The following is a 26,149-nucleotide window of genomic DNA, read 5'->3' on the forward strand; positions in this document are numbered from 1 at the left end:
CAAATAGGTTTTTAAATTTGACCTTATTAAGTGATGAAGAGCATTTTCACTAGACATCAAGAAAGCTGCAAGCCAGAAATAAATGAGTCAACTAAAATAAAGATAAAAACTTGTAATTGCAGGGTATGAAAAGCACTATGGCCAAAGCAAGCTGAAAACAGTGGATAAATCATAAAAAAACAGACTTTTTAAAATTAAATGAATGGAGGGTTAGCAGTGGATGAATGGCTTTAAAATAATGGTTGACTGTGGTTGAAACAACTTAAGGCTGAATCGACTGAAACCACAAATAAATGCTCATAATGGACTTGGATAACTTGGGAAGAGCACTAAAATAGAATAAATTGAATCAGCCATAAGAAATTAATAAACCAGTAAAGTAATAATATAACAATATGAATGGTGGGAAAGTTATGACTGCTAAACTAAAACTAAACTGGCTTTTACCTGGGGAAGCCTTAGATGCCCACATGCAAGTGAATACAGCATGTAATGTAATGGAGTATGTTTTTTTTACATCAACACTGCTATATTTAGGTACATAATATAGTAGCAGCATCTCATCACCTGCTTTACATGGGTGTTCAAATTTGTCCAAATTGTGAATTTAATGAAAAGGGTGTGAAATCTTCATCGGTTTGGCAGATTAATAAGTCTTTGTAGCAAACAGTTTTCATGAGCCCACAACATGAAGTTAAACAGGAGATGTCAAAGCATGTGACATAGACCACCAAGTTGCATCAAGGGAAATTCATGCAGGAGACCAAGAGTTTTGGTAATAGTGGCCAACAATAGATAGCTGAAACGTCCACTAAGCTTTGTTGGGGAATCCTAGAAAACCACCAGGTTGGAATTTCACCTTTATTTTGATAAACTCAGGTGAAATCCCAACTACGTACACAATTATCCCTGATATATTGTATCTAGTTTTAACTCAACTAAAAATTAACAGCTGCTACAGATACTGATTTGACAGTTCATTTCATTTGATGATTCTGCACAACATGCAGTGTTATTGATTACATTCATGTGAAAATTCCTTCACTATCATTCAGCTTTTCTCCATCCTTTCTTAAAATGCACTGTGTAGGAGGAATGTGAGAATTTTTAAAAAATAAAAGAATTGCTTATTTTGGGTTATCGATTGGTTTACAGGTTGCAGCATAGCGTGCATTTTGACCCCCCTTGATAGATGCAGGATGCCTGAAATAGCTCTGATTGACAGGTATAGAAACACAGTTACTATAACAACTACCTCCCAGCTCTCATGAGCACTTCTCCTTCTCAACACCCCCCACCGCCTCCTCTTCTCTTTTCATTTTCTTTCACCAGCTCTTCTTCTTTTTACCCCTCGTCTCTCCCTCTCACCCCCTCACTATGTGCATGTGTGGGTATAGAGGGAAGAGATTATGAAAAAGAACTCGACTGCAATATTCCTTCACATGGAGATGTTTGTGTTGCAAGATAGAGAGGCCTGGCGCCAGCTATTGGATCTAACCTGTGTGGGTGAGGGTAGGCGAGAGTGGGAAGATGAAACATGCTTATACAACATGGCAAAATAAGCCTTTTATATTCTTTTCGTGTTTCCTTTTTGGTGCCTGTTCCTCTGTCAGGTTGAGCCGCTCCACTTGTGTAATCAAGTCAGTCCACCGAGCATGTATTTCTGCATGTGTGGGTGTCTTTGCTTGCATGCACACATTTGTGTCAGCAAGCAGCACAGTGAGGCCACCCGATATGATGAGTGAATTTCAAACACGATAGAATCTAGAGGGACTGACACTGGAGAGCTCAGAATGGCAGAGAGAAAGTGAGTGTGTGTGTTGCTGGGAAGGAGACGGACGTCATTGCTGCCACCTGCTTTAGTGGGACAAAGGCCAGACACATACACACCCATTTGCCTATGCAGACAGCCAAGCAGAGGTCAAAGCAATCTCTTAACATAGCATTAATGATATGATTTACTTAACCTTCTTAAGCTTAAGTTATCTCAGGGCCTTCGTTCGCTCCTGTCAGAGTCCCCGTCTCCTCTCCTCCACTGTGTCCCTGCCTCTTCTTTCATCTTCCCGTCTCTGAGTCATCACACAGGGTGAGAGGTCTGAGAGAAAACAAGCTGCCAGAGTTGGACATGCCATAACAATGCAGCACCTGTCAGGGTGTGTGTGCTTGTGTGTGTACCTGTGTGAGTACATGTGCATGCAGCTGTCTCAGAGCGTCTGTCATCAGGAGAAAGCAGGGAACATTTTCAGTGTTACAGTAAGTAAAGAGACACACCAACCATCCACTGTCTGTGCCCGTCTGTGTATGTGTGTGTGCGTGTATGTGTCCATGTGTTCTCACTCCTGTGGCTCTCTCCAGAAGTTGCTCTGTCGTCTTATTGATTGGATGCCTCATGTTGTGGCAGGAAATGAGATGGTGGAGCTCAACACCTGTGTGACCCCAGCCCCAGAGCTCTCTAATGATCTGAGCTCTGTTGCCTGGGTCTTGTGCTGCAGCTGCTTCCTCACTTGGCTCAGACCTGATCAATAGCACACCCATCTGAAGCAGAGACAGGTATCACACATTACCTATTGTGTGTGTGTGTGTGTGTTTCAGATCAAATAATAAGAACATCTGTAGAAGTCCCCATTCAACCCTTCTTGTTGCAGGAGTTGATGATTTGTGCATCAGCTTTCACAGCTAAGTGATATGATATTGATCAACTTGATGCAGCAAAGTGCCCCGTTGAACTCTGCATTTGTGATTTAATTTTGTGTTGATGTCACCAGCATGCTGGTAATTCGAGGTGGTTTCTGCAGTGTTCATACAGTGAGGGGCGGTGATTCAGAATTAATTAGGCTACGACACACAGGGGAAGGCGCAGCCCATAATAAGACATTTAAAACAGGATGGGATCTGGTATCCAAGTGCAGGGTATCCATAGAGACCGTTGCTATGGCGGAGAGAAATCTCACCTCATTAGGAACAAATATAAATAGCCTTGCGACTGTGCTTATAGTCATGATGCCCACAGCTGAGCGAACAGGCTCAGAGGCTTCCAGGTCAACAATGCAGGATGAGAGACAGCAAACAGTGAGAGATCAAGACGCCAATAGAGCAGGTAATAGAAATGATTGAAGGGAGGGATGAAATGAAGATGGCTTGTAAGGAGGAAGGGAAAAGACTGAATTCTTGATGATGGGAGATGTGTGATAGTGAAAGATGGAAGATGGATGGGGGAAGAAATGGAGCCAGAAAGAAAGTCTGTCACCAATATCTGTGGAAAATCTCCCAAATGTCAGCCTGTTTGTCTTTAGATTTGATATAAATCAACTTTACTACCGTCCCCCAAAGATAAATAAATCCAGGCAAGACCAGTCCAGTTAAACTCTGAATGAAAATTTTCTATAAGAAAAGATGAGAGAACAGATATAAAAAGATTCAAAAATAGCACAGCACAATGAAGAGAATGAGTTGGTTTTCTCTCCAAGAAGAGGATTTTACTGAAATGTTTTCTTTCCCCTGCAACAAACATAATGAGCGAGGAGGAGAAAAAAAGGAGAGCAGGATGTGTGGGAGGATAAATAGGAGGGAGGGGGGCTGTGAGAGAGGTTGACAGTGAAGTTTAGAGGAGACAGATGGGAGCAGAATGAAAACTCAAGACATCCACACTTGATTGCATCAACAGGTCTGAGCCCCTCCAGGTATGCTGCAGTGTGCCTCAGTTTTACTACAGTATTGACTCATCTTGTTGTTGACTGTCCGGAGGCTCAGTGTGGACTCTGTCTCACTTCCTGTCTGTTTTTCTTCTTCCTTCCTGTGTGGCAGCACCATTAGACTAAGTGTGTTTCTATAGTATTTAGTCACCAAGGCTTAGTGACATAACAGCAGCGAGAGGCTGTGTCAACTGTGTCCCTGCTTATGTTCAAACCTGCACACTTATTTTTCCCAGCATCAGAAATCTTATCTGGATTTTTTTTTTTTTCATTTACATTTGGTAGTAATAATTAATGCACAGCACCTTCCTGCCCCCCCCCCCCCCCCCCCCCCCCTTTAACTGCAGTTAAACTGCAGAGATAAAGCCCGTTAAATGCTATATTAAAACTTTAAACAAAACCATTTGCATCTTGAATGCCCTCGCATCAGTGGCTGCTGTGCAGACTTTGCACATTTCTGGCAAACTGATGGGTCAATTAAAGGCAGAGAAAGTGGAGAGAGTCCCTCCTCTCGATGCAAATAAACCTTAAAAGCTCATCGCAGCTTCCTGTTCTTCAAAGCTAAATGGTTTTTCTCTGTCTTTGTTGTAAACAGTGTGTTTTCAGCCCAGGAACAAAGGTGTCTGCGACTGAGAGATGAAAACTGCGACAGCTGATGATGATGAAGATGGTGCAGAGTTCAGACGTACGTTTATGTGGGCTGTCTAATTGAAGAGATTGTTTGATTCCTCTCTCTCCGTGCTTCTCTCTGAAGACCTGTCAAACTTGAAATCAGCGAAAACAACATGCATAGATAGAATTGGTGGAGCAGGAGGGGAAAAGACTGGAGATGGGGAAAATATTGTTTAGGAAAAAAGGGGGGGGGGGGGGGGGGGGGGCGCCCACTCCGCCTGAAGAGATGAGAAGACAGGCAGAGAAGGCGAAAACGTGTGGAGGAAGCAGTGTGTGAAGATGTGTGTGAGTGCCAGAGCTCATCAGCCTGTCAAACATCCGTTATAGACCACAAACCCACACAGCCATTGCACTGCTGCTGCTGGAGTCTATCACTTAACAGGTGCACTTCCTTCTCCCTCAAAACACCACCTTATACCCTCTGATACAATTTATGTATTCGTCTATGTGTGTGTGTAGGTGGACATGTCTATGCAAGTTGGAGCCTTGTCCACTAGGCACAAACCCTTCTTGGATTATTTCTGTAACGGAAGGTGATCCACAATGAGTCACCGTCATTGATCAGAAAATAAAAACAGTCTTCATACCGATGCATCCCTCTTGTCTGTTTCAGCTCTGCACTGCCACTTTGTGTGAGCGCACTCTCAGCCCAACCCACGTTTGAACCCGCATTATTTCTCACTGTGCTCATAGTTTTGTAAATCTGACTGCTGACGCACTGCATCTAAATTCATCATCCACTCACCCCAAGAGGGTTACAGCAGGATTTTAAAAAATTATTGCTTTTTTAAAAATTATTATTATTTTTTTATTTTACCTCAGATATAGGTGCAGTTTAGGTCACGGGATGTTGCATAAAGGTTTCAGCACAGGAGTTTCTTTAAATGCGATTGATGCTCTGAAATTGGGAGCCAAAGTTTAGTGTGAAAGATCACTCCTAAATCCTGTTCTCCACATTGGCAAGACTATTGACAAATAAAGCATCTTCAGATACATTTGCCATCATTCTTGATTTATGATGCATAACATCAGTGACATCTGCTTGCATCCTACCAATGAGAACAGTAATATCTGTGTTACTAATGTGCACCCTGTTGTGATGCAGAATAGCTTCTCTGGGTAGACTTTAGGCTATTTAAAGAAGTAATCGTCTTAGAGGATCTTTCATGACTGCTTTACCATATAGAATGAGTTTTTCTATGAATATTGATTTCAAAGAAAATGCTGCAGTTGTCATGTTTTTGCCACCCTGATCCCCTGGCGCTCATCATTGATTACTCGATCCACCTGCGGGCTTCCTAATTGCCTCTGCTACCTCATTCAGTTCACCTGGTTTCCTTTTCTCTCACTGCCTACTTAAGCTCCCTCCAATCCCTCCTTTTCTGCCAGATAATAATCAGACCTATGTCTAGTTTTGTTCCAGCAGTCTACGGATTGATCCTCAGTTGCCGACCTTCTGCTTTATGCCCCTGGATTACCCTCCTTGCCTTGCCCTCGACGGACACCGCAACTTTTCGGATCTTCTGGTTACCGACCCTGCCTGTCTTTGGATCTCTGAGCCTTGTCGTTGCCTGGACGAGTATTTTGCCATCCTGTTTACCTCCCAGCTGTTGCCTGGTTTCTTCTGCAGACCATTCCCCCGGACTGATCTTCTGTTCATACTCCTCCACCAATAAACTGGTCATTTGTCCAGAACTCCCTGTGTGTGGCTGAATTAAGGATCCTCAGGGTAACTCATTACAGCAGTGGGATGCAAATGTTTTAACATCACTGAGCACAACTGGTGTTACTGCAAAAACTCAGATAACAGGTTTCTAAAAGATATAAAAGGGAAAGATAAAAGTATTTTTTTTTTTTTTAGCTATTTAAGCAAGAATGCTGTTAAACTTAACTAATAGCAAAGAATGTATTTAGCCTTTTTTGTCAGTTTATTTTTTTTTAGGTTCTAGGTGGTTTTCTCCAGCAGCTGGCTTGCACTCTTTAAAAGAATCAGTACCCACAAAGCAAAAGAAGACTAAGACTAGAGCAAAGCATTTCCTAGAACTGTGTGTGTGTGTGTGTGTGTGTGTGTGTGTGTGTGTGTGTGTGTGTGTGTGTGTGTGTGTGTGTGTGTGTGTGACAGGACAAGTAGGGGTCAAGATAAGATTGTACTCTGTTCTGTGCAGTAAGATTTGAGGAAATTTGACCAAAGTGGCAGAGTCACAAAAAAAACAACCTTTGTTTTTTTTATCACAACTAATTTCAGCATCACAAGTGTGTGAATGAATATTATAACAAAACCTGGATGTATTTTTCTTTAAGTCTTGTCAAGTCTTGAAACTAAAATGCAGGATGTTCATAAAGCCCCTTTAAGATTTAACAAATTCCAAAAGCAAATGAAGAGATTATTTGAAAATTATTACATAAGTGGGAGCAGATATTTAAGTCATTTTTTGTTCCTCTTTATACATCTTTACATCTGTTTTCCACTGATGTTCTTGGTTGTCCACTCCTCCCTTTGTCCAACGCTGTCCTTGTTTCTATAAACGTCTTGTGCACAAAGTGAGACATGATGGTGAGTGTTATCCATAATATTCCTGTAGTTTTGTTGACTGTGTGGATTTCGTTTTGATTAACCACAATACACATTGTGCATTTTCTTGAGGAGCAGCCACTGAGTAACACTGGTTCACAGTCCACAATTATTTGCATAATAAGGTGCAAGATGAACCTTCGCTTTGCCCTCACTTCATCAGAAGTCTGAAACTGTGAACTTCAGCAGCTGTGCAAGCAAGATGGCCTGACTTTCTTTTTCGAGAATGTATAGAAAAAAAATTGCAAACAAAAAATGCAAACTTTTACTTGAACTCCACAGTAATTGGCCGCTGATTTAAAACTCTGTATCCCATAATCTCTGCAAATGTAGTTAAACCCAGGTAAACCCGGACATTCATATGAAGCACTATGTTAGGTCCATTGTGAGTCACAAGGCCATAATTCTCTCGGAAATAAAGTTTCATTTTGATGTTTTCCAGAATTAATTGCATTCTAGGTAAATTAACATAGTTTTTTTTCTTGTGAATGTTTTAGCTCCTTGTCCGGCAAACTGAACCAGGGAGCTTTATTTTGATGCTAGTTATGTTATGCACAAAGCCTGCACTCAGTGAATTTACCTCATATGAATAGAGAAACTAGTGATGTGCCAAAAAATTCTGTTACAACCATTATTCTTACCCAGTGTCATAGTTTATATAAAAACAAATCATGAAAGAGATGTTTTGTTAATTAGAATGAATGTAGCTTTAAAGGAAGGCCATGCTGCTGTGTCTCAGTGAGGTTAGGAAGCAGAGGAGGCCTATTTATCTGTTTCTTGTCTGTGACTGTCGAGTCACCCGGCCACATGCTTCATCATAGTTTAAATATTCATAAGCTGCTTTTTGAATATTCATGAGGTTACTATTAATATTTATAAGCCTCCCTTGTTGAGGTGTCACTTGATCTCTTGTACACACATGTGCATGCAGACATTTTACACACGCTAATGATCAAAGAAGATATCTATGTCTGCAGATTCATAGCGAGTGGTGTAATGTATTCTGGAGCCGTGATGTCATTGTAAATAAAAACAGAGACATCCTTGCCATAAAAGCCAGGTTATGAGGTCAAATGAGGAGTCTGACATTAGAGGAATGAGCTCAAGAAGTTGGTTAGGTCAGCCAAATGTTAAGACCTGGGTCAAAACCCAGTAGCTTATGTAGCTTCATATCTGGTCCAAACTCTAGTTCACACCATTTGTGTTATTTCTTTCAACACATACTGTTGTCCGGCAGTCTTTAGACACACAGAATAAATGAAAAGCAAAAGTTAAATGGAATTACTTCATACAAGACAAAAATCTGAATTTGTGAAATTCTAATAAGCCTGAAAGCTCATTCCTGGCATGAGTAGTAACAAGCTGTGCTTGTTAGTTTTTTTTAGGCCTGCATTGTCTTTGGTCCTCCATTTATCCAGTGTCTTCACATGCAATGTACGCCATGCAGAGGCAAGTTTTCAGCTAATGATGTATCTTTGCAACAAGCAGCGAGTAACAAAGAGACAAAAAAGAAATCCTGTGTAAAAGTCATGTATAATGACGGTTTCATGCTTTGTTTTTTTGGGGTTTTTTTGGTTTTGTTTTATGTTTGAATGTTTTTTGTATTAGGATAATCTAATAATTAATGTGGAGCAAACAATACAATCCCAGATATCCTAATTTTGTGACCTTTAGAAAGAGCTATGCTCGGCGTTTCCTACTGTTTTCACCCTCTGTGTAAACCAAAGCTCAGCATCCAGCTCACAGCCAGATAGAAAAATGATCTAATAACTACATGATGGCCAATTACATAGTTTTAAAAGCTTTTTAAGTTAATCATGGATTCCCTTTTGATGTACTCTGTGGTGGTTACTTGCAGACAAATAACTGATAATGTAACTCTTTGGATCTATCAAAGGAGATGTGAGCTTACCCTTCACTGCCTTCTTTAGAACATGGGCCCTGTACTGACACTTCAGTAAGATCTTTAACCCGACATTTCTGCACCTCTTTGAGGAGCTGGAACTGATGTAACAGTATGACACACAGACACACACAAACACACGCACTCAGCTGTCCTGCCTCTGATGAGTGTGTTATCTAACAAGCCCCAACAGCTATATTTCTGTGCACGAGGAAATGAGCGCCGCTAAGTCTCGGTCCTGAGAGCACGCATGCCAGCCGTGCTGCCAGAACCAGCAAAACAGCAGGTGTGTGTGTGTGTGTGTGTGTTTCTGCTGTGCCAGTTTCAGAACAAATTTTAGATTATATGCACACCAGCTGTCTGTGGATGAATTGTTTTAGCAGACAAAAAGTGATCCCATGTGCTGAAAATGACGTAAAATCATCAGCAAAGTGTCATTAAGATGTGACAAACCTTTGTAGTTGTGTATGCATGTGTGTGTGGGGTGGAGGGGGAGGAAGACCAGTGATGCACACAGACAGAAATGTCTGCTGGATTCTGGATGACGCACATCCTCGGGTCTTTGCTCAGTCATCTCTGTAGTTTGTAACTTTAAGTCTGTGTGGTTGTTTAACCTTTCACAACAATGTCTCAGCCACTGTACACACAGTTTCTGCTAAACTATCACAAATACTTATTTTATTCCAATTTAATCAGTGATATTACATCAAATGGCATTTTGAAGTATTTATTTTAACTCTATATTCTGTAAAAGACTAAGTTGGGTCCATTAAAACGTTTTAACAAGAAACCAAACCTTTCTATCATTTCATCTGTGTTGATCAGTAAAGCTGGTTAATCAAAACAAAAGACAAAACATAGATGATTTATAGACATTTTCATGATTGGACATTTTCAAATCAGATGAATGGAGTCATCATATCCCTTTTTTAAATATCTCTCCTTAAAGCTGCTGGAATGTTTCCCAGGACGGGTCAAATGCCGCTAAAGCCTCCAAGAACCCAGAGCGTTATCACAGGATCTGTGAGATAACTTGCAGCTCTTGGTAATAAAAGTATGTAAAACGAGACGTAGATTGTTCAGTTTGACCTGAATGGGAGCTCTGCCAAAAGAACATTAGCTGGATGAGCATTAGCGTAGATAAGAAGAAATAAACAAAAAACAAAATAACAAGAAAACAAACAAGGCTTTTGGAATAACAGATAAATCAGAGTAGCAGCAGACATGTTTGGTGTAGATCCAAACCTTTTAGGAATAGAACCAACTGAAGCAAGATGATGGAAATCTACTGGTTTGTGGTTGTTTGTCTTCCTTATGAGCTGAGCAGTTACTGATTCAGCGATGAATTTAACATCATATCAAAGAGCACATGAAGGCAGAGTTGGACCTTCCATTTGAAAACTAAAGATGAACCAGAAGTTGGTCCTTCAACAACAGAGGCTCAGAAAAATAAACAGCCAAGTCAAAAGTAAAACTGGAATCCATCTGAAATGGGAGGATTTGATTTTAAATGGGCTGTGTGAAAAAAAAAACCCTCAAACTTTCTACATCTTCATAATTTTTTTATAGAAAAGATGAAAACTAGGCAAAATGATTGATAAAAAAGGGAGATTTCCAACCTCTGAAACCTTCCATCCGACAAATGTAACAGATGTTGATGTTGATGATGAATGATATGATTTATGAATGATAAGATTAATCTTCCTTCACCTTTATCTGTGGTTACTTTTTCAAAAAAGATCAGCCTTCTCACACATGTCAAGAAAACAGCAATTTCATGGGGATTTACCTTTTTATATGACTATATTAGTGGCAGGTAGATAAAAGGTTAAACTACATTTTTCTAATAACGAATACCAAATATCTGAAAAGTCAAATCTATATATATATATATACAGCTCTCGATCCCTTGGATTAGAGGTAGGTCTCTAAGGTAACGGATGAGAGGCTGCCACATTTGATCAAACTCTGCATGTCTGTTGACACGAGCCTCATACTTTCAAAGTAGATAGTTGATTAATTCACTGAGAAATCATTTTACCCTGGAAACCTCCATCTGGGAAGAAGATCCCAAGCAGGCAGTGCATGATAAGAGATAATTTTTTGTTTAGTCCTCTTACATCTTAAATTCAGCTCAAAGAATCTCCAAATCTATTAAAACAGGGTCTGGGTCAGAATAGATATTAACATCACACAGCGTTCAAAAGGTTCATCACAGTAATTTGCTATTTTGGGACAAAGGCCGAGGACGAGAAGTAGCTTCATCTCTTCCAAGCTACATTTATCACAAGAATCTTCTTGTGTAATTTCGTCTTTGAATAATGGGGTCTGTGAATGACTTTGAACTGAATGAGACTAGAATTAATGGAATGTGAATGAGTCTGCTTGGAACTTTATGCTCTCATCACCTCACAGATCTGTGTTTTCCAGTTGATCTCTCATTTGGTTTTAATTGCTTTCTCAACAGGATCTGTGAGGCAAGATGTGTCAGAAATAGAAGATAAATCCCTTTTGAAATTAAATGCATGGGCTAAGCGCAAAGTTTCTCTTTTACTGGGTGCTGTTTGATGGTTTTCATACCTGGAGGAAATCCATTCTTCTTTTACCACTGAGCAAAAGAGGCAAAGGTTATATATGAGGCCAGACTAACACAGAAAATGATGAAGACCCCAAATGAAGGCTGGATTATATTATACACAAGGATACTTGAAACTGCCCCGTGGGACCAAAATGTTTCAGGAACCAGTTTAATTACCAAGAGGTTCTCTTCCAATCTAATTTCAACATTTTCCTATTTCACCGCTTTCACAGTCTGTAGCCAGCACTCACTTTCTAAATTAATGGGTTAAATTAAATGATCATTTCTTTTAACTGATGAAAGAAAATTAGGTTAACAGGGTAACTTGGACTCAATTTTGTCCAGAGACCCTTACAGACACAGCCATGCTCTCTGTGTTTTTATTATAGTGAGGGTTGGGTGCAGGCAGACACTTGATCTCAGTTTTTCTAAAACAGACCTGGCTGCGATACTAATATGAGGCTTGGTAACACTCAACAAGATGTCAGCCGTGTAAAAAGATCCCTTTATTATTTGTGTCTGCTGTGGTGAAATCATAGAAAGAGTAGCCTGGATGATTTGGATTCAAGGGGGCTTTGCGGTAAGTGCACAAGACAGCGATAAAGGATCCCAGCCTTCTCTTACCGAGGACACTGAGGTCTCATCTTCTGTAACACTTGATGAAACCTGAACCAATTTAATATAAATACCCCAAGACAAAGCTTGCATTTTACCTTTTATAAATCACTTGTATCACATGGTCAAGCGTTAGAATTGACATAAAATTAAATCTGACTCTTTCTCTTCTTCTGTTTTTTCATCAGCCTGGCTGTGTATGAGAAAATGACAGCTATTTGTCACCAGCAAAGCCGTACAACTCAGTGCATTTAGTATATATCTGCACAGTAACTGCAGTTCTTTAATACAGTGAAGTTTCATTGTCATTGTCACAAATGTCATTGCATAATTCTGCTCCTCTAAACACCACAGGTAGATACTGTGCTGTTGCACTAACTTTTTAGTTGTCTGTTATAATGTCAGTTTAAATGCATCAATTAAAATGATCCATAAATATGAAAAACATAGGAGTTCTGACACATCACGGATAATATTCCTTTAACTGAAATTACTTCTAAATTCTCTAGTAAACAATTTTTATATTGTAGAGTGGACACATTTATTAAAACAAATGACATTAGAGACAGTAATTGAGCAAACAGACATGGTGGTAATACTCCCATCTCCTGCCTGTAAAAGGAATTTAACAAGGAGGCAGCAATTTATGTGCTATTCATCAAGGTAAAATAACCAAACATTGACATAATAGACTGTCTAATCATTCTCATACAATAGTCTGTATGATGCTGCTCTTGTCTCTGTAATTAAATACTGTTTTTGACGGGTGAACATTGTGTCGTGGCAGATTTTTAATTAATTGTGCAATTCACAAGCCATATTCGCAGAATATTTAAAGTATTACAGTATCGAGATGATACAGCCTTAATTATGCACTGCAGTAGTGCTGGTGCAGCATCCTCCCTCTGTTTGCTGCTTTTATACAAATATACTGAAGTGAAAATGTCCTGTCCTTTGGAATATTGTTGGTATTCAACAGATAAGGACTGTCAGATCTGATTGTCCTCAGCAAATCTACCCTTCATTCATGCTTTCAAAGTGTAGTGTGTTGGTTTGTGTTTCACAAAGAAAAAAGAAACAGCAGTGAGAACTTATTTTCCTCCAATGCTCATTTATTTCCTATTGTCCTATCCTCTAGCCACTTAATGTAAAAAAAACAAACAAAACACATTAATAAAATGCACTGTGTGCAGAAAAGGTTGGTATTCTCAGAAATATGAGGGGTTATGTGTATTATTGGGCCTGTGTAATCACCATTTGCATTTGTGGCTGAACATGGTTTGTGTATGTAAAATGTGGAGTGTATAGAAATAAACAGAGGAGCTTCGTATAATTCAGGAGTGGAAAGTTTTTGCATGCTAGTTAATATTTACACTCTTCTGCCTTTGTCTCAGAGATTTATTTTCCATTTTAAACTTTAAAATCTAACTCAACTGTGGCAATGGGGGTTTCCATTCTCTGTGGCTAGAAACTTGCGTCTGATTGGTTTTATTTTTTTAAATACAACAAAAATTAATTTTTTGAGCAACCTTTATATTTTCCATTTCACTAAAATGTTCAATATGTGACTAAATTTAAAAACTACATGGGAGAAGGGTAAAAAAAACAAAACTAGCAAATGATCAAAACAGAAACGGGTTTGACTCAAACCAGTTTTTCCTTCTTTGCCCTCATTTATCATCTCACACCACCCTCAGTGTGGCTCTTACATATAAAAATGTAGGCTTGTATAGTATCGGTCTATTTCTCGTCCAGCAGCAACAACATGATGTGTGAACACTGATGTTTCAGTATGAATACACAATTTGATGTCATACCCATCATTCAGAGCCTCCAATCCACTCATTTTCCTTTAATAATTTACTGGTAGGACTTGCGCTACCTATACTGGATGTGTTCCTCCTGGAGTTCTGAATGATGTGAATAATTACAGCAGTAAAGTGACACATAATTAATATTTATAGCTTCACTTGGGCAGCGAGGGGTAATTCATGAAATGAGGCGATGATCAGAGAGATAAACGAAGGGAGCTGAAATGAAGACGCGGAAAAACAGCCAGTCCTGGAGAGAGAGACAGAAACAGATGAGTGGGCTGGCCCGGTGGAGAGGCTCGCTGGCTCTCGTGCATTCCTCGCGTGTGTGTGGGCGCGTGGCTCGGGGTTCAGAACTGTCGGTCCTCCTCCTTCTCCTCCCGCCCTGCTCCGATAGAGACAGGCAAAAGGCGGAGGAGGAGCAACGCACCTCTCAGTCAACAGACGCAGGGTGTTCAGCAGCGGCAGTCCATCGGCAGGTTGGCTGCACCGGCAGACGCCCGAGGAGGGAGGAAGTCATCACCCTAACGGTAAGCTAACAGACGTCCTCACAACGGTTATCTGGCGACTAACGGTCACTCCGCTGGCTGACATCGACGTTTCTTGTGATGGTTTATTGGTTTTGTGTCAAAGCTGTTTTCTTTTTGATGGCACATTAGCTGTGTAAATTACACCAGGAAATCATACTCGATTACTTAATTAACGATTTTGTAGTATTAAGATAAAAATGTAAATTTTGTAGAATTAAGCTAAAACTGTAAAGTGGGACTAGTTAACTGCGCGGCCGTCAGCCGCATCTCAGCCGGGATGTTAACGGTCATTTAACTGTTTAAACATCTCCGCATACAAAGTGTTCATTACTTTGACAAGGGACTCAGTGGTTAGCAAGAAACGATTATTGGAGAATCTGCTTCTTGCGTGTGTACGAGTATAAGTCTGACTTTTAAAACGCCATTTAAGTTAGCCGACACCCCGTGTCTTCTGTTAGCGAGTTCATGTCGGTCCTCCGGCTGTGTATCCACCGTCCTCACACTCACCCAGCTGACAGCGCGGGGAAGTTCAGGAGCAGGAGGTCCACTCCCTCCCTGGTTCAAAGTAAAAAATAGCCGGGTGTGTCAGCTTAGTTTGGGTCACTGTAATGCGACACGCTTCTACCCCCCCCCCCCCCAAAAGAGCGTCTCTGCATTGAGCCTTCTAGGACCGAGAGTCGCATCCCGAAAGTAGATCAAACACTTGTCCCTATGTGGGTCAACGGGAAGCCACAAAGTTGTGAACACGATGCCACCTGTTTGTTTAAGCGAACTGCCCTCCTGACAGTATGTTGGGCAAATTACGGAACGATGCTCAGGGGCCTAAACACTCTGCCCCCCGTGGGAATATTTATAATTTCATACAGTTTGTATCATGTTATAAATAAACACAGATAGAAAAATGACAACAAAGATGAAGAACTACACTTGAGCATCGCAATGAGATTCAAAGTGAGAGAAATGCAAACAAACAAAAAAAGAGGTAAGAATGAGTATGATCACACAAAAAGGAGCAAACTTGACCTAAATTTCACTTAAACCTCCAAATGAAAAACAAAGGAGACGTATAAGGATGCAAAACATCTGCAAGATGTACATAAAAGACCCCCAAATCATATCTGCGTGGCATGTTGCTTTGTGTTTGTTCTGAAAGAAAATTTTAGAGGCTGGATGGTTTTACATGTGTGTAATCTGTCCATTGGGGTCTATGGATTTAAAATGGCATCAGAATCAGTGTGAACCTGGAGGAGTTGTATAAATCATTTCACTGTGTGAAATACTTCTCTTGCAGCTTTTTTCTTTTTTGCCACTTTTGCTGTGTTGTGGGTTGTTAAAGTCATTGTGTTCCCCTGACTTACGTTTGAGTTCAGCTGCAGAGCAATGCAGCTGTGGAAACCACAAGTCACCTTGCCGATAAGACTGCTGTGGCTGCCCAGGTGCTGATGCCAGGACTGTATAACCTAGATCTCACATGGGCAGCCTACTTTCTGATGCGTCTTTGTCGTGGAGGATATCATAATGCCTGTTCTGTGGTGGTTTTCTTTAATATGCTGCAGCAAGGAGATACAATTCATCCTGTCCAACAAAAAGAGCATTTGGTATCAAATATAATAGGTTGGGCATCACCAGCTAAAAACCTCAACATTTACATCTGAATTAAAACTGAAATTAAAACACTAGATATGTTATATAATGAGAAAAAGAACAAAAGCACCCCTGTTGTCAGCTTGGGGGCAAAGTCTGTTTGCATTATATATAAACAAAGCACTTGGATAAACATGGATGGATATATATAAAGCACTTGCTTGTGTCTCAAAATTCCCGATTATTGTTTGAAATCAGGCAGACCTGCTCTGTCATTTGTAGTCTCGCGCTGAAGCAGTTCCTAATGAGCTCCACAGCTGAAGGAAAGAGGATATGAAATCTCGTTTCAGGTTCAGCAGCACCCTCAGAGACAAAACACAAACAGCAGCTTCTGTGACCAGAGGCAATGAGGATTTTCTTTTGTTATTATTATTTTTTTTTATGGGTTTTCTTGAGATGGAGGGACACTAATGTGAAAAATAACCCAGAGTTGATTGTGCAGATGGTGAAAAGTACAGATAAATGTCTACATATTGAGAGAGCAAGGTGATAAACCTGAACACACAAAATTTTATGGTAGACCTCAGTGTTAAGTACTATAAGAACAACAGATAATTACAGCTCTGGTATTCAAAGACAGATTTTTAATGGGTCTTAATTACAAGCAGGGTTGTACCGGCTTATGGACTTAATACCTAACAATGGCTATCTAAAGTGGCTTTTGGATATTTTCCCACTGGACTGCCTGTGTGTCAGTGTAGACGAGCCAGGCAGCGTTTGGCTGAAGAAGAAAGGCGTCCTGGTGAGTAAGTGGCTCCGAGGCTGGAGGCTTCAGGGAGAGCAGCAGATGGATGATGATGTAGCGGGTACTGGTGCTCCCTGCCTCCCGTCGCCATCCGTCACACGCTAATGATCGTGTCACACCTTCTCCCCGGGCGGCCGGCCACTTCTGCAGCTCTCAGCTCAAAAACTGGTAGCTGCGCTCAAATCCCTTCTCCCTGGCAGTTAGCTGAAAAGCCCGGAGACAGACTGCGAGCTACTCTATCACCAATTCTTCACTTCTCTTCTTTTCCATCGGCTCTCTTCACCCCTCTTCACCTTTAAAGCCCCCACAGACTGTTTTCTCATCTCTCTTCATCGTCTGCTTCCCTCCCCTCTCATTCATCTTGTTTTCCTTGTAGTGAATCTGCTCCGTACCAATATGTTCTCTCTTTGTCTTCTAGTGCTGTCCATGTTTCTTCTCTTATTGGTGCAAATTCAGAGGCACAATACAAACCCAGCGCGTCTCCTCTTATTTTACATCGAGCTTTTCTTTGATCATTGAAGGCGATGCTCTATATTTCACCATACCCCTCCCCTCTGTGAGGTCTAAGGTCGGGGTCTGCCACATTTCAGCACTCATGAAGCCAGTCTGTTTAGCTAAAAGAAATCTTGACAAAAGCTTTCCCATTGCATATTAGGCAGCTTCCCAAGTTATTATACCCTTTTGAGTATTGATGTATCTCTGAACCAGTTCCTTTTCCCCACACTGCGGTAGACCACCACACAAAGACGGAGGCAGATCATTATCAGCATCCTGTTAACTGTAACACTTCAGCTGTAAGAAGCAGCAGGGAAGCGAGGGCTTGTTTTTTTTGTTTTTGTTTTTGTTTTTTTTTAACATCTTTTACTTAATTTCCTCTTGAATAATCTTGTTCTTGAAGAGAAAGAAATTGTGAAAATTTTTATTTTAACGGCAAAAGTTTGTGGAAATTGTTTTCTACTGTCATAAAGCAGCAAAATGTCATGTTTACCCATTGATGGTAGCGAATCGATAGAGGGTGACATCATTTTAGCACACAGGGTGTTCTGCCACTTCCTAATCTCTCATCTTAAGAATTTGTTACGTAACAGGACTAATTACACTGAAATTACATCTCTACAAAGGTGAAACGATATTTAATATAATTAATTGCATATCTAAATTAACCTTTTTTTTAAAAAAGTTTTATTAGAGTTTTAATCAACTGATGAAGATAAGTTATTTTTTTAACTACACACACATCACTTACTGAAAATTACTTCCCAACTGTAAACGTGGTCAAAATTGACTTTGCTGTATTATTTTTTTTAAAAGATTTTTTCATGTGCATTGTTTCATTAATCTGCCTGTGGGAAGTAAACACCACTTTACACATGGACACACACAGGATTTTTTTCTTTCTGAAAACTGCTGTTATCTCCCACCGGGTGTTAAATAACCACGTTACGAGACTCAGCATCCTCTGAGCTCGTTATTCTGTCCCAAGTGTTACAGGCCTAAGTGTCCCCTTGAGCTGTGTGTTACAGCGGAATGCGTCCCTGCTGAAACCATTTGGCGCTTTGGAAAAGATGGTGGAATGCCACTTCCTCTTTTGTGTGTGTGTGTGTGTGTGTTAGTATCGCTTTCGGCTCAGCAGTATTCTCACCACAGGGATCAGAGATTCAGCTCGGCATTCTGGGAATATCAGTGCTGCCAGATTGGATGATGCTCTCCTCCACAGCTGCTGTTTCTAAGAAAAGCTAAAGGACACGCTTAAACACGCACGCACATACCAGACATGCGTTCATGTGAGCTACGCTGCAAATTTTACTTTCAAGCACAGGGCTTATATGTTAAAGTCACAGATGGACGGGACACACTTACTGTAATACGCTGACTACTGTACAGCAGCAATTAGCTGTCAAAGCTGCTCAGGGAAGTGTCGACAGAGGCTGACACACACACACACACAAGCAGACACACAAGCTTAGCTTCTTGATGTAATTTCCAGCAGCTCTGCTTTTATGCTCTGGCAACTGTTTGATATGAGTGTGTGTGTTTGTGTGAAACATTGCAGTGGAGCTCCTGTTGTACAAAAGCCGCTAAGAATTTTTTTTTTTTCCTTTCCTGTTTTTTTTTTTTTATCTCTTCAAGCGATTTTCCATTGACCAGTAAAAGACCAGTAGAGAGAAGAACAGCAGAGAAAGTGAACAGAGGTGAAGATAATAATTGCATTTCTACCTGCCCTCTGGGAACATGGGATATATGACCCCATCATCCACATATAAGGCTCTCAAGTAAACAATTTCACAAAGGTAGGGAAAATCACACACACACACACACACACACAGATATATGCAAATTTGGGCAAAGATATCTTTAAGCTGAAGGGCGATGTGCAATTGTAGGCATCCTCTTGGCATAGCCAAACAGTTTATCGCGTGTTTTTCAGAAGGATGACAGAAGCAGCAGCAGAAAGTGCAGATGTCCTCATAAAACCCTGCGATTCCACATCATGCGACATAAGCTGCCCCTCCCCTCCACCATGTCTACCCCTCTGCAATCAGAGGGAGGACGAGAAGTGTCACACCGACATTAAGAAGCTCGAGCAGCAGGTAAGCGACACTAAACGTACTGATAACTGCTTATCACCGCTTTGAAAAGGATGCATCCTCACATGCTGCTCGCATGCTCACATCCTAATACTGAATTATACCCTCACCTGCAGAAACTGTGTAACCAGGTGCAACCAAAGAAAAAAGTTAAGGTAAGCTAAAATAGCATCGCCTCTCATTACTCATTCTTGCTAAATATCGATCGCACTAGACTCTATGAATTTCTAATAATGCTTGTGCGTGGATTCCAGGCCAAAGGAAAGTTAACGCGCAGCATGGCGGTCTGTGAGGAGTCCTTCCCATTTGAAGAAACTCAGGTAGAGCACTGCCACATACCTTCACATCCTCTTCATCCTCATCGCTGCACTCACACGTACTGTTTATTTTCTTCCATCTCAGGCATCTCCAGACGCAAACATCTTATCTAGCTGCCAGGTCAATGAACAAACCTCCTCTAAGGAGGAAGATCAGGAGAAGAGCTCAGATCCAAAGAAAAAATTGCTGTCCAAAGGTATGTGTGTGTTGCTGATATCTCATAAAAGAGAGAAAGGATAAAGCAAATAATGTGTAATAAAATGTGATTCTCTGACACTTTTTGATGCATCTCTCTTGGGTTGTTAAATATTGCGATGGGGTTTTGTATTTTTGTGTGTTATAATACAACTAGGCTTCTTTTTGTCTTTCTCAGAGTCCAGTGTAGAGTACAAAGACTCCACCGGCATAGATCTGCACCAGTTTATCATAGAGACCCTCAACAACAACCCCAGAGACCGCATGATGCTGCTTAAACTGGAGCAGGACATGATCGACTTCATCACCAGCAATAGGTGTGTGTGTGTGGTAGTATGTGTGTGAAGGAGAGCTCATAACCTTGAGTCTTCCATCAGCTATCTGTCTGTTTAATGTGCCCACATAAAACTTGCATGAGTGTCAGATCCTGTTAAAAATTAAGCATGCTTTTGTGTTATAATTTTGTTCTTTACAGCATTTTTTGTTGTATTGAGTCAGTTGTGTCACTGTGGGATGTTTTTACCACCGTAACTCAGTACAATTAACTTCAATCTGTGGGTTTCTCTGGCTCTGTTTCTCATCGTTCTCCCTTTTTCTTTTTTCTTTTTTATCTTTGTTTCTTTCATCGTTTCTTTATCTTGCCTGTTTGTCATTCTGCCTTCATCTTTCATCTTTGTTTCTACCTCTCAGCCCCTTTAAGAAGTTCCCTCACATGTCATCCTACCACCGTATGCTGGTCCATCGGGTGGCGGCCTACTTTGGCATGGAGCACAATGTAGACCAGACAGGCAAGTCTGTCATCATCAACAGGACCAGCAGCACACGCATGTAAGCATGAATAATGCACCTGTGTGTTTTTCCATGTAGTTCTCTACCCATTAAAGTGAGCTAATTACAGCTGTGTTTGCCTGCAAAAGACCAGAGCAGCGTTTTCTAGACAAGGTGTGCAAGGACAAAACCGAAGAGATCCACCAGTGGAAAATCATTTTGAAGAGAGACAACAGTTCAGATGACCAGGTCTGTCCATCCTCTCAGGAATTATCTCCGTGATTAACATTGATCGCATCCTATCTGTGATTTGACCTGTCTTCTTTTCTCGGCTGAACAGAGTCGCTTTCATCCTTCATGGGACAAACAAAACAAGTCGATGGAGGAAAGAGAGGAGGATTACCTAAGAGCGCGAGAACGAATCTTCAACAAAGAGGTGAGGGAAACAGACCGCGACGAGCAGAATAGACAGACACGGCGCAGAGAGGATTCAAACTAATTTCTGCTCTGTACTTTTGCAGCCACTCTGCACCCAGGAGAGCACCCATGCAGAAACCAGGTAACCTTGCCTGCAGTGTTTTTTTTTTTGTTTTTTTTTGTTTTTTTTCCATGTGCCTCTCAGCATATATTTAGATGAGAACATTAATATATGTCTGTGTGTGTGCGCACTGTGCAGGGATGTGGAGGAGTACAATCCATATGCTGAGACCCAAAGGAGAAGGCAGCTTTTCAGGTAGAGCTGTCTGCACACACGCAGTCATTTATCATCTTAATCTGGTCAGCCTGGCTGGTGCAGAGCTTTTCACAGTCTGCAGTGGAAACAGAAAAAAAGATCTAGATTTTATTTTATGCCTTTGTGTGTCAGGGGTGGCATTTCCTAGCACGAAAGAAAGTCTTTAATAGATGATTTTGGTGAATTAATGTGGCATAAAACCTCAGCCCTTCATTATGTGTTGCACATAAGTACGTGTGGGATCTATTTTTGTTCCCTTCTTCACAAATGGAACGTCTCTCATGCAATAATAAGGCTGTTGGATGATTCTGGATATGCCTCACAGGGGGAGTCGAGACAGCTCAGGCTCCAGCTGGACGGGCAGCAGCAGGCAGAGCAGCACTGAGACTGACTGTCGCTATAACAACGACCCCCGACCCTGGAGCAGCACAGATTCTGATTCCTCGTATCAATGGACAAGTCCTGCATCAAAAGCCCGCCAACCTGCTAGCAACAGCTGGGATGCCCGAGGTTCAGGTGCGCCATTTCCAGCTTCAGAAAGATAAAAATGGAATAACTTTTTTAACGCTTACCATGTGACACCATCGAGGTGTAAATTCAGTCATCGAGGATGAGACGCTTTGCTTCTCCACATCTGTGTGCAAGCAAACTTATGGACAGGCTTCATCACCACGCTTTGGAAAAATCACTGCTTATAAATTATCAGCTCTTTATTCGGTAGCATCTAATTAACAAAAAAGCCAGTGGAAGTTCTGGTGTGAAAATTGAACTCAGTCCATGAATCTTCACACCATAGCTGTAAATTTTCACACAACACCTCCAGTCTTCTTCACATATTCAAGGGAAAAAAAACAAAACAAAACCGTCATTATGCTGAAGGGCGATATGTAGTTTGTTTTTAGCACAGATGGGAGGTGTGTGTTCTCTCCTTTCCACATCTATTCTTATTCTTTATTTTCTCAGCTCTTCCTCATCTACATTTCATTCTCTCCATCTCCTCCAGGTTCCATCTCTCTTTACAGACTGCCAACCACTTGTCCTCACTCTTCTCCTCCTCCCATCATAGAGGAGCCAGCTCCGAACTCTGCCTACATCACGGAGAACGGGATCCCACCAGGGAGCATATTAGTGAACCCGCTTACTGGTACATACTACACGTGCACCTGTCTTTCGAGAAGTTGTGCACATTCATCACACTCAACCTTTGATCTCTTAGGACAACCCTTCCTTAACCCTGATGGAACCCCTGCTGTGTACAACCCTCCAGACAGTCAGCAGCCAATCAGGAGTCAGACTCAGCTGCAGACTTCTCCACCTCAGCCGCCTCAGCAGCAGCAGGTAATAAACACACACAAACACACACACACACACACGATAAGCTTTACGTGCCAGATATCTTCACACTGACATGCTCTTGTCACTGTTTGCGCCTTTATTTCCGTCTCCAAATGTGTGTCTCTCTCAGGTGTTTCAGTACTCGTCTGTCTCATACGCAGCTCCACAGATGTTGCCTGTCACTCCCACGCAGCCATACCCAACAGTATGTATCACTCTGTGACCTGCTGCTTGTTTTGCAGTATGTGCGTGTATGTATCGGCGCCCGTGTGTGCAATCTGACCTCCTTTCTCTTGACCGGCAGATTGAAGATCTCTCCTCGCAGTTTGCTCACGTGACAGTGAGCTGTCAGTCAGCAGGAGAGGCTCCACCCCTCTACCCTCCCAATCAGGGTTACATCTATGCAACTCCTCCTAATCCATCCAGCTACTGCCAGCCCTCACCTCAGGTAAAAAAAACCCCATCCAATTCACATCTTTTTCTCTCTTATTAGATTAAGAAAAAAAGTGTATCATTTTTGTGATTATTAGCATAAACTAAATCATCTTAGGGAAGAATATAAGGGCAATAATATATCATCCAACAGGTGCCTGTGTATTACTATGGTCAGTACCCTACCTCAGCTCAGCATGGATGCAGGCCGGTCTCACCTAGCCAGAACAGTCAGAGCCAAGCTGTACAACCAACAGGTACATCCGATCTGGACGCATGAGCATGTGTTGTGTTTGCGAGTGGGAAAGGCGGACAGAAAATAAACTGTGGCAGTAGAGGAGGGGGCCGTTACACTGTCAGAGATGTAGTCTGAGGGTCTCACAGTGAACCGGTCTCTTTTCCTGCTGTTTCTATTCATCATAGAGACGGTGTCACATTGCATTACAGGGTTCTTACACACTCACAGTATTGCTTTACATTTTTCCCTTCAACAAGGTTGTGTTTACTCAACTTAAAATTAAGCCACACATCCATGATGGATATTTTTTTTCTTTATTAATTAATAAACATGTTGGAGGTTAGTTTCTGGGAATACATTTGCATCTAAACACTAAATTGTCCATCAAGTGTCCTAAAATATCCCCCAAAATAACTGTAAAGGTATCTTGTGTGATATATAATTTATTACTTCTTATACATGTGTGTGCAGGAGGTTACACCCCTGCTGTCAGGGTGCAGCAGTCTTCCAACACCCAGCCCCAGACTGTGCTAGGGGCCTACACTCCAGTTGCCTCCCACCAGTGTAGCATGGTTCAGGTAAACACAAAAGCAGCCAAGTATCTTGTTCCAGTTCAGCCCCATACAGCTCGGCCTCAGAAGAGTGCCTGTGAATGCAACTTTTGGCATTAACTTTTCTTTCCTTTGCCGTTTGTCTCCAGCAGGGAGGTGTTTCTGTCTCCTATCCCCAGAGTAAAGTTGTGACAGGAGCATTTGCAGACGCGGGTTACTGCTGCATGGTGCCTCCACCCTCCCATCATGGCAGCTGCCATCCTCCCAGCTGCGCCAACCTCAGCGCTCCAGCCTGGAACTCACAGTACTGAAGGAGTGAAGATACTTTGGTTCCTGCTTGAACTCATGCGTGCACAAGTGGTTTTTTATCACAAACACATCGCTTCACACTTCTTTAACCTCCTCACCCTCACCCACTCGCCTTCAGATACCCTTTGGGTATGCTTTCCTCTCGCACATACACATTCACAGAGATAAATGTTCTACTGTACCAAAGCTTAGTAGTATATATCAGAGCTGCTGTACTGAATGCATAATTTATATACACAAATGGAGTTTTATATTGTTATTAAATTATATATTGTGTCAAAAGGAAATGCACTGTGTGAAATGAATAAAGTGCTGTGGCTTGACTGATGAGGTCACATTTCTGCCTGTTTCCTCTGATGATGTTGATGATTTCACTGGTAATTGAGCTGGAATGAGATAAATCTGCGAGGAGATGTATGAGGATGTATGTGACATGGTTGATCTCTGTTCATACACAGGCAAAATCAGCACATATCAACGATGAGATTTTTTTTGAAGAAATAGTAATGATTTTTCTTTTGTGGCAAATCAGACCCCAGAAGACCTGCTAAACAAGCAAAAATTTCACTTGTGTACTGCTATGATTAGAAAACAAAAAATAACTTTATTCAATCAACCAGAAAGTGATAAATCTTTAGGAAAGTAAATGTGAATGTTGCTCAGGAATAAATATAAATGCAAAACATTTCACGTTTCAGTACTTGAGGACTTCAGCGCGACGTGCTGCTTAAGATCATTCCACAGACATTGCAACACTTTTCATGTTAAAACTATGACAAGCTTGTTAAGGCATTTAAATTACTGTGCCATTTATACTACAATTTACCTGAATGATCAGGTGAAACTATACATACCTGCTCTATTTTATTCAGGTGTTCATTATGTCATCACAGAATAACTGGGAAAGCAAGAACAGCATTTAGCTGAAAACTGAATCAGCTAAATAAACATCAGATGGGCTTAATTTGGTTTACACCTGCGCGTTCACTGGTAAATATTCAGCAAAATGTTTCTTTGCTTCATAACTGGCTCAAATGTATAAAAGTGTGTATATCAAGGAATGAAAAAATATTTTAATCTATAAGGCTGTATTTATCATTTTTGGTGCACAGTTTCTGAGACCTTTTGCATCATTTTATGGTAAAAACTCGACTGAAAACCTTGTTGCAGATAATCTGATACGTCTTCTGCAACCTAATGGACACGATAAGATGCAATAACTTTGACAAATCACACGGTGATAACGGTAAATATAAACTTAAAAATCAATAAAAAGCCAAATAAGTGCCAAAGTGTGACCCATTATATCCTTGGTCGGGCTTTAAGAGTTCAGGGTTCAGTGCACGTTAGGGGAGAAAAGTGGCTCGACATCGCCACCTATTGACACAGCCTAATAACTGCATCTCAGGGGTCTTTAAATTTGGCTTGTAAAACCCCCCAAAAAAACTTCCTATTGAGCTGTGACCTCAAACTGAGTCAGTAGTTTTGGCTCAAAGACGCAATTTTGGTGATTTGCAAATGTCACTTGTTTTGAAACAGCCCACTACATGTTGCTTTAAAAACTACTTTATCCATTCGTTAAGATGTGTGTATTCCAGTTATTGGTAACTTGAGTTTCCTCGTAGGACAGGGCCGTGGCAACACATCAGAGTTGGATGTTTCCATCATGAAACCTGATGTTTAACTCCCACATTTAACAACAAGGAGACACAGGCCTGAGCTCCCCTGAAGTTCTTCACTGCTTGCGGCTTTAATTAATTTTATACTTCATGTGATTCATATTCCTCCCATCAGATTCAATGAAACATATCCATCACCCACACAGGCTTCTCAAATTTAATTTAGATTTCATAACTGCAATGCTGAATACATAATTTACACAGGCCAATGCTTTCATGGAGCCAGACCCATTTCCGTTCT

At 41.1% G+C, this 26,149-nt stretch overlaps 1 protein-coding gene across 4 annotated transcripts; it reads left to right on the forward strand.

Annotated features, from left to right (window-relative positions):
* The first annotated feature begins 14,216 nt into the window (after positions 1 to 14,216).
* On the forward strand, positions 14,217 to 24,556 carry arpp21 (cAMP-regulated phosphoprotein, 21). Of its 4 annotated transcripts, none has more exons than XM_079258856.1 (20): positions 14,217 to 14,373; positions 18,893 to 19,053; positions 19,191 to 19,353; positions 19,467 to 19,505; positions 19,605 to 19,670; positions 19,753 to 19,864; positions 20,042 to 20,180; positions 20,554 to 20,691; positions 20,781 to 20,880; positions 20,972 to 21,067; positions 21,153 to 21,190; positions 21,308 to 21,364; positions 21,690 to 21,880; positions 22,368 to 22,508; positions 22,581 to 22,702; positions 22,830 to 22,904; positions 23,004 to 23,147; positions 23,286 to 23,388; positions 23,841 to 23,947; positions 24,070 to 24,556. In XM_079258856.1, the coding sequence occupies exons 3-20, from the start codon at positions 19,195 to 19,197 to the stop codon at positions 24,229 to 24,231; spliced, it is 1,989 nt and encodes a 662-aa protein (XP_079114982.1). In that variant the 5' UTR covers positions 14,217 to 14,373; positions 18,893 to 19,053; positions 19,191 to 19,194; the 3' UTR covers positions 24,232 to 24,556. The 4 variants fall into 4 exon arrangements, with proteins under 4 accessions (XP_079114982.1, XP_079114985.1, XP_079114984.1 ...); XM_079258859.1 differs by having other exon boundaries at positions 24,073 to 24,556; XM_079258858.1 differs by having other exon boundaries at positions 19,194 to 19,353.
* Positions 24,557 to 26,149: the final 1,593 nt, after the last annotated feature.

Source organism: Telmatherina bonti (assembly GCF_933228915.1).
Source record: "Telmatherina bonti genome assembly, chromosome: 19".
Taxonomy (NCBI): Eukaryota; Metazoa; Chordata; class Actinopteri; order Atheriniformes; family Telmatherinidae; genus Telmatherina; species Telmatherina bonti.